Source organism: Pygocentrus nattereri, chromosome 9, assembly GCF_015220715.1.
Source record: "Pygocentrus nattereri isolate fPygNat1 chromosome 9, fPygNat1.pri, whole genome shotgun sequence".
NCBI classification, from domain to species: domain Eukaryota; kingdom Metazoa; phylum Chordata; class Actinopteri; order Characiformes; family Serrasalmidae; genus Pygocentrus; species Pygocentrus nattereri.
Window position 1 is genome coordinate 17,475,203 of NC_051219.1, and position 12,984 is coordinate 17,488,186.

A 12,984-nucleotide genomic window follows, 5' to 3' on the forward strand; every position below is an offset into this window, starting at 1 on the left:
CATTTACGAACCATCTTTTTTAAGAGTGTAACAATAGCAGAACCCTTTTTGGTGCTATATAGAACCCTTTTTAAAAAAGGTTCTATATAGAACCATCTACAGCACATTCTCTAGCAATCTGAAGACCACATTCACTATGCAAAGAACCTTTAAATTACGCAAAGTTCTTTGAATGTTCAGGGTTCTATACAAAACTATTTTCTTTAGTACAGAATCCTTAAAGAACCATCTTTTTAAAGACTGTGTGTTTATATGAAGCAGTAAGATTTTATTTACGTACCTGTGATGATGGCTGCCAAGAGTTTCAGCTGATTAGTGATAGACATAGAAAAAGACACTTTAGTACATTGAACATTAGGAATCATTTGCACAAGATCAGTATCTAACAATAGTAGGGCTGTCACAATTATCTGATTGAACTTCAGAATTTGATTAAAATCTCACTGAGGAAAATGTGCCTTATCAATGAATCTGCAATGATCATCTGGCAAGTTGAATGATAATATATATATATATATATATAAATAATATTTTATAAAATATAAAATATTTTCAATTCTTCTACAGGTTTTTTTTTATCATAAGAAACAGAGTCTGATGTTTGGGCTGATCAAATTAGATGTTTTGTTGATATGTGTATATTGATTTTGTTGTGGAAATAATTACACATCCTCTTAGAAAACATGCTTCTGCACATTTTAATACACAGTTACTGAGTATGTGTTAAATTAAACATGTTGAATTTTCTTTCTCAATATGCTAAACTCGGTAAATAAATAGAAATTGTGCACTAAAATTGGCAGAAAAATAAGTGTGTTCTCTGTAGAGGATGTGTTCTTGTTATCAAAACCACAAAACAAAACAAGCAATCTGACTTGGGGGTATTCAAAGATTTGCATATGGTTGTAGATACATATTAGTTAAATGAAGCTTTTATTTTTGTTAATGAAGACTCCCAGGCTGGGTGCTGTCAAAAATATATCTTCACAATATTGTAGGACAATTTCACGACATATGATACACGAATGACGATGTTTTTTATGAGATTTGGAAAGATGGAACAGACAAAAAGATCCAGTAGTGCATTTAGATCTAGTACACATAAAAAGTCTTTTTTAAAAGCTCTGATTAATGATCAAATAAACCAGTAGACAGTAACAGCAGAAATGAAAAGACAGGTAGGTCGATTGTACCTTTCTGTATGGCCACTTCGAGAAGGTTGTGTTTTGCCTTTTGTTTTGACATCAACAAGTCATTAATAAGATGGTCCTTAACTTTCTGCAAGACAGAAAGTATCAGAACGCAAATTCAGATACGGAACAAAAGAGCCATTACTTAGTTCTGACAGTAAACAAGAGTGACAGCACTCTTTCTTGAAAATATACCATAAAGTAGGAGTCCTCTGTCTCTTGAAAAGTGGATCTACGCTTTGCTTGATTGATCTTATTATTTGAGATTTCACTAATATTCTCCATCGACTGGCTGGCAGTGAGTTCAGGGGTGGATCCAAAAATGTCCTCAGTAACGCAGTCCACCAGGGCAGAGTGAGCAGCCTCAAGCACCTTAGTGACCTGTGTGGGGTGGTTGAGGTGACAATCATAGATTGATACATTATGTTGGTTAAGAGCAGGGTCTGCTATTGAATACTTCACACAACTCAGTAGACACATTTTTGTTTTAATAAAATCAGTGTTTCAGTAATAATATAATATCATTGATGTATGTCAGTACTTAAAGTGTAAATTTCTATTTCCAGAAAATTACAATATTAATGTCATCTGTCTCGAGATTTAATCATCGGTTTTGAAAAGTGAGGCTTGCTTGATATTGATTTTACTATTCATCATTCTGGAGGCATCAAAAACTCCATGCCACAAATGACTTGAGACATAAATCGTAAAGGAGTATTTTTATATGCACACCAAAGTTTTGAACGGTAGAGCGTAATCTATGTGCGACATTTGGAATGAGTGCTCATGCCGAATGAGTGAAAGTACCTCTTCGTTTTCTTTCAAGGAGAGTCTGGTCTGCAGCTGAAGGAAGCGTGTCTCAAGCTCAGTCTTCATCTCATAATCTCCACACACCTCACACACCTGCACACAACAGGATACACTAAATAAACTCACACCCACCTACCCACGCATGCAAACAAACAAAGCAAGACTCACATACGCCCACACACATCCACGTATTCTCAGAACACCCCCTGCACCACCAGCTAGACACTACGGCTATGTTTGATACTATGCCCCATGTTAGTTAACAAGTAGCCTTACACTCAACAACGATGTACTCCTAAATGTCATGAAACAGCAATTAAGGGGTACTGAGCAAGTCAAGGAAAGATCCGGAAGACGAAGAAATGTATAAAGACACAACTGATTGCTGGCCAGAAAGGCAGAGCAAAACCCCCACAACAACAAAAGGCCTGCAGCAAGGTTTGGTCAACACAGGAGTGGTGGTGCACTGTTCTACTACACAGCTTTGTTTGCACAAGCATGATCTGCATGGAGGAATCATAAGAAGGCACATTCATTCAGATCTGGTGGTCGGTGCTTTCCTCCGAGTGTGTTCAGCTGTTTGGTGATGTTGCGTGAGCGGCGGTTTGAAAAGAAGCGGTGGCTGCTTTCACAGGTCTCAGAGGAAGCCTGTGTTTATTTTCACCCTCCTAGCATTGAAAGCATCGTGTGATTGGGGGAGCCCTAACTAGCGGGTGGAATTGGAAATGACTAAATTGGTGAAAAAAAATGGAACTCTTTGGCTACAATCACCAAAGGAATGTTTAGAGAAAAACAGGAGCAGCATTTAATTAAAAAGAACTACTTGCCAAACGTAAATCATAAGGGTGGATCTATTATGGGGTTGTGGTGTAGCCAGTCGCACAAAAACACTTTATGGGTAGATGAAAAGCAGATTCTGTAAGCAAATGTGACAAGTCAGTCAAGAAACTGAAGCTGCAAAGCAGACGGTTTCTACTTCTCATAGGATAATGATCCAAAACATACTTCAAAATCCACTATAAACTATATTAAGAAATGCATGCTGATGCTTTATTAGATTTTAAAGATGCTGTGAAAGATAGCCTAATAATATCTTGGAACTTGAAGCGTACTGCAAGGAAGTGGGTAGAAATTCATGAAACAAGAATAGAAAGACTATTTGCAAGAAAAATATTTGCAAGCTAAAGTATCTGCCAAAGGTAGCGCTACTGAGTATTGACTTAGCAGAGTGGCCAAGCTTATGCAAGTCGCAATTACTATTTTATTTTTTTCTATTTTTTTTTAGTTAATTAAATATAAAGTATGTAACTGCGCAATAACATTTTGCTGTGTTTACTTCTTTTTTTTAACTTTAATATCAACAATGAATCAATATGTAATCTGCAACCCAGAAAGCACGGTTACATTGATCCATTGTTGATTTTTGATCAAAATCATCATTTTGGTCAAGGTTGAAACGTCAATTCAATGTCAACACTGTGCTGAAGCAATGTTAGAACTATTAATGAAACTCAGCTCTTAATGTTGGGCACAAAAACGTAACACATAAACTTTACATATAGTTGACTGCAAGATAAAAGTTGCAATTTCATAATACTGGCAGTAATGACCCTGAATATATATGATCTGTAGTTGACCGTGAGATCATGTGATGGACATGCGCTCTGTGCTCCTTACAGCTCGCTGCAGTCTAAGTATAATTATAGAACAAACTTCTACGCTTCTTGTACAACATCTGTTAAAAAAAAAAGAGACACATTTCTTTAATAATTTCACAGAGCACCCAATGAGATCTCATGAAGTAAACCCATCTAAAGAAAGTAAAGGAATCTGTTGTTTGTTTTAAGCCAGTTGGTTTTTTTTTTTAAGAAATTATCTTTTATAAGATAAAGCAGAATCGTGCTGATTTTCTCAAGATAGCATGTTGTTTTTTCTAAAAATAGCAGCATGTTATGTTGTTTTTTTATTAAACTTTCAGTGTGAGTCAATATTAGAGCACCGATTCAACGAAGTCAACACTGATTTAACATGAATTTGCTATCTGCTAAGTGTAAATTATTGTACTGACTTAGATCAAAGTCAGAGTTTGGACTTTTTTTTGCTGTGAATGACCCTACGCTTTAACTATGTCTGTTTTAGTAAAGCAAATGATTTTGTTACTACCAAAATAACTACAACACTACCAAAACTCTACCCAACGTTTCAGTAGTGACTGTTATGGTGGTGACAATTTTAGCTAGACTCAAAAAGACTCAAAAGTACCTGACTAGCAAACACACCTTTTGAACAGTTGTACATGCATTAAGTCATAATATTTTTCATTAAAAATTTAAGTTTACTTCATTACAGAGAAAGTGTTTCGGTAGTGACAATTTTCAAGGTTACATACTTCTTGCTCTAAAGTGCAGGACTGTGGCTAAAATAAGGTTCCACCTTTTTATTTAAAGTCATGATGAATTTAAATTAGGGATGCATAGATACCGATACAGGTATTGGGTATCTGTCCAACCCTGTGCTAAGCCTAGAACGAGGGACTGCTCTAAATTTTTTAACTTGAATTTGTAACACTGAAAAATGTTTCATAATATAAATGCTGATTTTGGGGTATATATTATATTATATATATTATTGTGTCAATTAATGTTTAATTAGATCATAACATAACTCTTGTAAATATTGTTTTTTGAAGTGATTGGTCCATATTAGGGAATTTTATGCAGCATATATTTGAAGTGAACACTGATGTGAATCTTTCTGATAATTTACATCAAACAGGGCAGGTCATAATATGCTATAATGTGGCATGAGATGACAATATACACATATAATTGTCACATTAAATACACAACTTGCTCTCTCAGACGTTCTGAATGAACTTTATGCGATGACATCAAACTTGTGCACTCTTAGCACCCCCACTGCTATATTCCTGATGCACCATATACTAATACACAGGAGTGGAAATTGTCAGCTTTTACTGGGGGAACACTAGGTTTTCATATTCTAATACTGAAAAATACCTTAATCTAAACTTTCCACTTACAGATTTTTATATCAACCAATAAATCCTTTGATCCAGAACTATTTTAAGAGTTGAAAGTTTGAATGTTTTTTTTTCTTAGAAGCTTAATATTACTACCCTACATCAGAGGTCTTTCACACTGAAAGTACAAAAACACTCCAATTCTATGCCCAGCAACAGTGTTTGAGACTGAATGTTGTGAATAAATCAAGGTCTCTATCAAGCCTACGCATTTTCATTAGAGACAACTGGAATTCACCAACACAAAACATTTGAATTGTTACTTCAAAGCGTATTTACATTTTTAAAATACAGATGATACAATTTCTCTGGAGAGCAGAAAACCAATAACAGAGAGCAGGAAAAGAACAGTCAGGAAAAGGGGAACAAAATCTGGCTCTTTGAATGTTTAAAAACTTCACTGAATTGGCTCATTACATAAGAGGTATTGACCTTTTGTAGAAATGAAACTAACAGCACCAGATGAAAAAATGTCTTAATATAATGGTATTTTCACTTAAGCTTGTTTGGGGTCACTTTTTAACTGTGGTTTTTCAACAAGGCAGAGACCACAAACAGACAGCTCACTGACAGAAATGTTCAACAAAAACAAATTAATCACCAAAAATCTCTAATACATAGAGTAGACAAGATATCCAAATAAATGCGGCCTGTGTGGAAATTTGAACGCGAACCACCACTTTTCTTACTGATGGTGGAGTTTCTTGGCTACTTTCACATTCCAAAACACTGCATGTGTAACCATGGAGACTGCATAGACAGAGCCTGCTGCAGCCTGGCTTTCTGTTGAGTGAATGGACCAAAGGCTGAACAGACACTTTGTTTCATGCACAACAGCCATACGTGGTTTCCCCATAAAAAATGACACACCGTTTCATCCCAGCCTTCACATTCCCATTTACACCCTTACTAATAAACAGTTATATGGAGTCCTGATTTTCCAATAGCGATCAGACGACTGTTTGGAGCACAGTCTAAGACGGTACCTGGTCTCCCTCATGAGGTTGGTACTGAAACCGCAGTGGCAGGCAGAAGGTGGTCTCGTGAGCCTGCATCAGCGCATCCCGGTCATGGCTCTGGTCTAGGCCAGATTGAGCAGAGGCCAACTGCTGCAGTCCAGAGCCCAGGTTCTGGTGGGCCTGCAGGCGTCTGGACAGGTAAATCTGGAGCACTTGGAACAGGGACTGGTGAAAACCTAAATCACTGCACTGTAAGAATATGCAAGAGATTAGACCTGGAGAAAACCTTTCAAAACCAACAAGCACCCAAGTCAGAATCATTTATTACATTTAGATGAACTATCATCAGTTGAAGAGTAACTTAAAGATGCCTCCCAAGAGTTTTGACCCGCACTTTAATGTTTTTAGTATTGGTTCTAAAATCTGACTGTCAAAGCCATGTTCAAAGTCAATGTTAAATACTAATTTTAAAAAGGACAGTTACAGTTTTACAATCATACTTGCCAAGCTATGCTGTAAAAATGTTCATATTTACAATAAAGATGCATAAAATTGCAGAGATGCATAAAGAGTAGCAAATCTGTTATGTTAGCACCAAGCAAAGGTGTGATTACTTGCAGATATTAGCAGTTTTACAGGCTAAACAAAGCCTACCTATATACAGGATCATCAAAAAACTTTTGGAATCTTCTGTATATGAAGGAAAAGGCCTAAAACTATACTAAACATACGCAAGAACTTTGTGTTTAAACTGAGGGGCTATCAATATATTGCCTTAAAAATTACATCTTGGATGAACAACTTGGCAGTTAGATTCTCTGTTAATAAATTAATATAGCAGAGTGATGAATAAGTAGTTTTGAAGGATTCACTGGAACTACAACATACAAAGTTGAAAATGTTACTTAAATGTCTTATGAGCTTCAAATGTCCACAATACCAGTAAGTGGGTTTAATAATAAAAACACAGTGTGGAAAAGGGACTGTACATCAGCATTAGCTTGGTGCTAGCATAACATTGTAAATATCATAGAGGAATTATATTACTTCATGGAACTTCATTGTAGTTCTAGTAATGGACTGAAAAAAGGCTACTGAAAGTTAATGTTTCTTCCTTAAACACTTTTATTATAAAATGCATGGCTGGTGCATGATCGTGATTATATTCCAAATATACAATGAAAATGCAATGATGGGCTACTAAAAGTGCTAACACATAAAAGGTCCAGTAAAAGAAGCATTTCTTGCAATATTCATGAATAAAAGTGACTCAAACCAAGGTGATTCAACATAAGAGCCACGTAACCACTGCACTTACATTCTGTACCTACTAAAACATGTCAAACCAAAATACTCACGTCAAAGACGGCAGAGAGATCATGCAGGTAATATCTGTTCATGGAAGCATTTGCTGCCTCCAGATTGAGCAGATAATCATTACGTGCTTTGGTGCATTTCAGCTGCGTTTCTTGAACTTTACATTGCCTCTGCACACAGAAAAGGGAGCAACACAATCAAACCTCGCAAACACACATTCCCCTCCCACCCACACACAAACACTGAGAGTCAACCACACATCCGTACACTGTCATTTAGAAAGGGAAGTTCAGTTTCATGGTGCACACACATGCCCACATCATACCAGCAAATACAGAAGGAAGTATGTTGCTGGGGTGCATGACAAGCAAGGAAGTACTCAAAATGACTTGTACATGCCATTTTATTTAAAAGGACTTTCTGCAGATCCATTAATCAGGTAAAGGTAGAAAAAGTGCCAAATCACTCTGTTAAAAATGGAAGTCCACTGTCCAAAGTAGTGATTGTGCTGCTAGAGAAAAAGTCTAAACAGAGCTCAAAACAATTTAAACCACCCCTGATTTTCTAAGTGAAAATAAGTTAACATCCTCTACAGGGATGCAAATACAGCATTTTCAGCTAATTTACGTGCTTAATTTCTATTTTTTTGTTGAGTTTAACATATATTTAAACACTCTTCCTATCTGCTTTATTATAAACACCTACCTTACAGGCCCATTACATAGAATTAGAAACTGTGGTCATGCTCAATTTATCAGCCACACTTTACTCCTTTCATTGCTGGTTCGTTTCTGGCCACAGCACTGCGGTTGACCAGACATTTTTTGGCAGAGGACTACTCCCAACACAGTAGTTGCACTGACAGTGTAAATCTCCAGCTAAACTGCAGTTCTCACCACAGCAGGAAGGGGAGAAGAGATACAGCACCTAAAGTACTAAACAGCTACAAAAAAAAGTTTATTAAGTTGTAAATCTACAAATATGAATTAACTGTGTAACACTTTCCTACTAAAAACATCTTAGACCTGCATGAATTTCCTGCTGGTCTAACCTGGCTAATGTGCTGGCTACCATATCAGCTTCCAACACACAACATTGCTGTTGACCAGCTATGCTAAACTAAGGTGCTTTTTTCTTGCTGGGCTTGTTGAATAATGTTAGATATCTAACTAATATCTCTGCTAATACCCCAAACAGTAAGAGGACAGTGGGCCATCTTTGACCTGCTGATGACAAAGCTGGTGGTCAACTGTCTTTTTGCTCAGTGTTTTCCGGGCAGCCCACTGGTGACCCAGCAGTCTTAGACAAAATGCCACTTTTCATCATTCATTTTCAACTCACGGTCCAATTTACTTATTTTCATTCTTTCTTTCATTATCCTTAAATGAGGTTTAGTAAATCATTTTAATTTAGCACAGTGTCAGCAACATTAGACTCGTATCAAGCCATATCTATAGAAACACTTAAACGGTTTGTTCAGTTAGGAAGTACCTTTAGTCCCATGAGTGCAGTTTTATGGGTTACATGGAAGAAATAAGAAGGTAAAGCTGAGGAGGCATTTTAATATTTCCAGACTACCCATTCCTTAATTAAACACCTGATGAAATGCACCAAAATATTTATTGACATCTTTAAATGAATGTACAGCACACATATGGACTATTATACATCACCTGCACTGTTTCTGTGCAGTTCTGTTAGGTTATAGGCATACTGCTGAATCATTTTTCTCACATACACACACACACACACACAAACATTTTCTAAGCTGCTTATCCTTCCAGGTCACGGGGAGCTGGAGCACATCCCAGCAATCATTAGGTGGAAGACAGCCATGCACACTCCACACAGAAAGGACCCTAGTCACCCAGCCAGGGAATCGAATCCAAGCCCTTCTTACAGGCGACAGTGCTACCCACTGTATCACCGTGCTGCCATTCATTTTTCTCATCTTTTGTTAATTACATAGCTATAAATAGACAAGTAATCCAAAAGTAACAGGTAATGAGATTAAGTTCCTCTAATATAATAGTCCTTTGGATTAAGTAACAAATTACATTTAACAGGTTTTTAATCAAAAGTCTGTATTGGAATACATTTTAGGTACGTAACCCTCCCAACCCTGGTAAAAAACCCTGACAATATTGCTGTCCCTTTTAAATTTAAACTTTCCAGATTGAAAATGAGTGATATCCCAGCTCCTGGCCCACATCTCGCTTTAGAATGGTGGCACTGACTTTGTCTGTATCCAGACACCTGACCACTAACTTACTGTTCAAAGTTCAATGCGGACATAATTTTGAATCAGCCACAAGTCATTTAAACTACAATCTGTTTTTGACTATGTGGGCCAGATAAGCATGTTTCAGTGTAGGCCACTTTTGACTCACTTGCAGTTTTCCAGAACTGAGAGTGGGCTTGCAGAGCCATATGCTTGGAAGAAGTGTCCCACATCCGCATGCTAACTGGGTAGCAGTGTCACTGTTAGATGGCTCAAAACCCAAAAATATCCAGACAAGAGTGGGTCTGTGGTCAGAATCTGAGCATTAATGAAAGACTAGAAGATGGCTAACAAAAACAGTGCATGGCAGCAGACGAGTTTACAGTTACAGTCTGTAACTGTACACCAGTATGGTGGATCTACAAGGTAGGTGTTTCCATTAAACTGGAAGAAGTATGGAGGTTCTTTGAATTTCCACAAATAAAGTGCAGCTTTATATTAAGATTTACATTTCTTTACAAACTCTGGTGCTTCAGGGGTCTTGAAGGATATACAAGCGGATGTCTTTAATTTCTCAGAAATGGAGAATGCATTGCTCAGACTCATTCAAAGCATCTCACAAAAAAGGAGCAGCCTTCAGTGACACAATGGTAGAGAAACACAATCTTCCTCGGTTGCATCCTAAGCTTTGAGACATGGCTTATATGTAAAGTTTTCTCATATTTGAAGGTGAATTCATGTTATTTTTTATATAATGCATGTTCTTTCTAACAAAAAAAACCCACAAACAGTTCATTTTACATAATAAAAACTAAAACATGAAATACCACTTACACTCAATTATAAAACAATGAATTCAACAAAGTAACATGTTAGATGAAGCTGATGGCCTATATCTCACATTTTTATTTTTCTTCCCGATGTACAATTTACATGGGCTTTTGTACCAAAAACATAATTTATAACATAATTAATCTTTACATGACTGTCTTTATCGCTTAGATTTAAACTGTCTGTTTTTGTGTCTGTGCCTATAAGACTGGTTGCTCTAAAGCAGTTAAGGTGAAACCACTTCTTATTACTTCAGTGTAAATGGGTGGGGCTAAACTGCTGTAGGCTAAATTGGCAGATATATGGAAATGTGGTGTTTTTGTAACAACCTAAAAACAACAATTACAAAATAGCTTTGCTTTCATATATGTACTACGTGGACTGGGAAGTGAATGGAATATTTTAGAACTTTAACAGTGTTTGTATACAATATCAAACTTTTTTATTTCAAAGAGCAAGGAAAATTCAGTTTTCTATAACATAGACCCTTTGAAAGTTTGACAGATTCTCTCTTTGAACTGAAGTAGAAATTCAATGATCCAAAAGCATACATAATTTACAAACATTACATAACACGTCCACCGTGGTGTGACTCTGCTACTCTCCAGAGCTTACTGTCTATAATAGTGTGGTATAAGAGGGTAATCACGCTTACTTTCTCTATGAGTCTCTCGATCTTCTTAGCTGCACTTTGTTTCTGTTTCTCTTCCTGTTTGGCAGCTTCCTTCAGCTTCATCTCAGCTGACATGTACTCCGCGTGGTACTGGGAATATGTCTTCAGTGTCTGCAGTTCAAAATATTGGAGGTTTGGGAGGTCATAGGTTATACTTACAACCCGCTGGCAGAAGAACATTGCTACAACTGTTTCTAGAAAGGGTCTTTGCTCACTCATTGATTTAGAGTGAAGAAAAATATGATACACTTACAGTTTGCATTTCTGACGTGACCTTCAGCAGTTCTTCCTGTAACTGGGAGCCAATGTCTCTACTCTGAAGGATAATAAACAGAGATAAAAGACAGAAATGAAGACACAGAGAAGAATGTAATGTAGGCAGCTTTCCAAAAAGCAGTGCAGGGTTAAAAGAAAAGTTTACTTAGAAAACAATATGCAGTTTTCCTTTTATCCCAGATGAAGCCGACCAACCAATACAAGTTTGGTGTCTGAAGTCTGCTTCTTTACCCTGCTGAAAAATATCATAGCAACCATTAAAAGTTTATGTTGCTTCCTACTGGTGTTCAATAGTCACTGATGGTACTGTGGCATCAAAACCAGTGTCGTTTTTGACAGGTTTGAGCAGCTTGGCCAGTTACAGTAGAGCCAAAGCTAGCCAGTATGCTGCGTATTTTTTCTTCACACTGTTTGAAGTCAAGTTATTAATAATAAAGCTGAGTTATGGACCAGACCAGTGACTCCACAAAGTTTCTTCTGAGAACCCCTATCGCTACAGTGTTTAGCATTTACCTGGTGGGCTGATATCACAGTGTAAAGGATTCTAAAGGTTTAATAGGTATCCTGGCACTGATTCCAGATACATTTGATGGTTTTCTAATAGGATCTAAATGTGTCCTACAGCAAGTTGTCTATAATGATAACCATTGAGCCAATTCCCTTTAGATCAGGTTTTAATCTTAATGCTTCTAATGGTCTGTATTCAGCAGGGTAGTTTTGCACTGGAACCACAAGGCTAAAGTAGCAAACAATTACAACCGACCAGTTAGCATTGTGCAAACTGCATGCCTAAATGATCACACATTTGCTTAACACCACAAGAAGGTGTAAAGTAATCTCATATAGATTTGCATATGTGTTACTGACTGCATGGCATACTGTTATGTCGAAAAACAGCCAAAAGTGCATTCAGTAGTAGCAGCCATCTTCAAGGCCAACTTGTGCCAGTAATTTCTCCATTTTTGTAAGCACTCTAAATTAAGCTGGCATTTTCAGTGCAAAACTACATGTCAGACACTGAATATGTCAGGGCTGATGGACTACATTCAGGGTAAATCTGATTTATGGCCACACCACTGATTTATTAAAAATCTATTTAACCAAGCATTACAAGCATCGTGAAGCCTAATACTTTCTTCCATCTATGTCTATTAAGAAATGCCTTAGCTTGGTTTCCTTCTCTTCGTGGTCACAATACCCAACCACTTCTAGAATTTAAGGTTTGTCGTAGATCAGTAAGATGTTTAAAACTACAAGCCAGCTAAAGAAAACCTAAATAAAAAAGGCAGGTTTTATTTCTAATCCTAAGGTTTATATCATTACAATTACTCATTTGTATTGGTATCATAAGAAAATACCTATCTGGGCCATGACTTACCAATAGATGAGCTCTATATGTTCTACCAAATTCTACCAAATTGGCTCAAACTGCGGTCCCACAGTAAAAAGACTGTTTAAAAAATGTATGAAGTATTCAGGAGTTAGATATTTACAAGGATTATATCATGGTGCTATTTGAAATCACAGTGAGATAAATATATATACAAAACCATAATTTTTTGAGTACTTTATACTGGGAGGTAACTATAACAAAACCATAACCACCTCTAGATTTCAATTTATGGAAATAACAATTACATTTTTATTTGTAAATATATTAAAAA

General features: G+C 36.7%; 1 protein-coding gene across 2 annotated transcripts in view; it reads right to left on the bottom strand.

Annotated features, from left to right (window-relative positions):
* The window catches only part of arhgap4a (Rho GTPase activating protein 4a), a 42,582-nt gene that overhangs the window by 11,463 nt on the left and 18,135 nt on the right, over window positions 1-12,984 (bottom strand). For both annotated transcript variants that reach the window (XM_037541541.1, XM_017694280.2), the window contains exons 5-12: window positions 11,298-11,360; window positions 11,027-11,155; window positions 7,361-7,489; window positions 6,030-6,251; window positions 1,998-2,093; window positions 1,386-1,571; window positions 1,194-1,278; window positions 281-308 (exon numbers count right to left, since the gene is read on the bottom strand). In XM_037541541.1, the coding sequence (XP_037397438.1) occupies window positions 281-308; window positions 1,194-1,278; window positions 1,386-1,571; window positions 1,998-2,093; window positions 6,030-6,251; window positions 7,361-7,489; window positions 11,027-11,155; window positions 11,298-11,360 (938 nt within the window). The remainder of the gene's footprint in view (window positions 1-280; window positions 309-1,193; window positions 1,279-1,385; window positions 1,572-1,997; window positions 2,094-6,029; window positions 6,252-7,360; window positions 7,490-11,026; window positions 11,156-11,297; window positions 11,361-12,984) is intronic.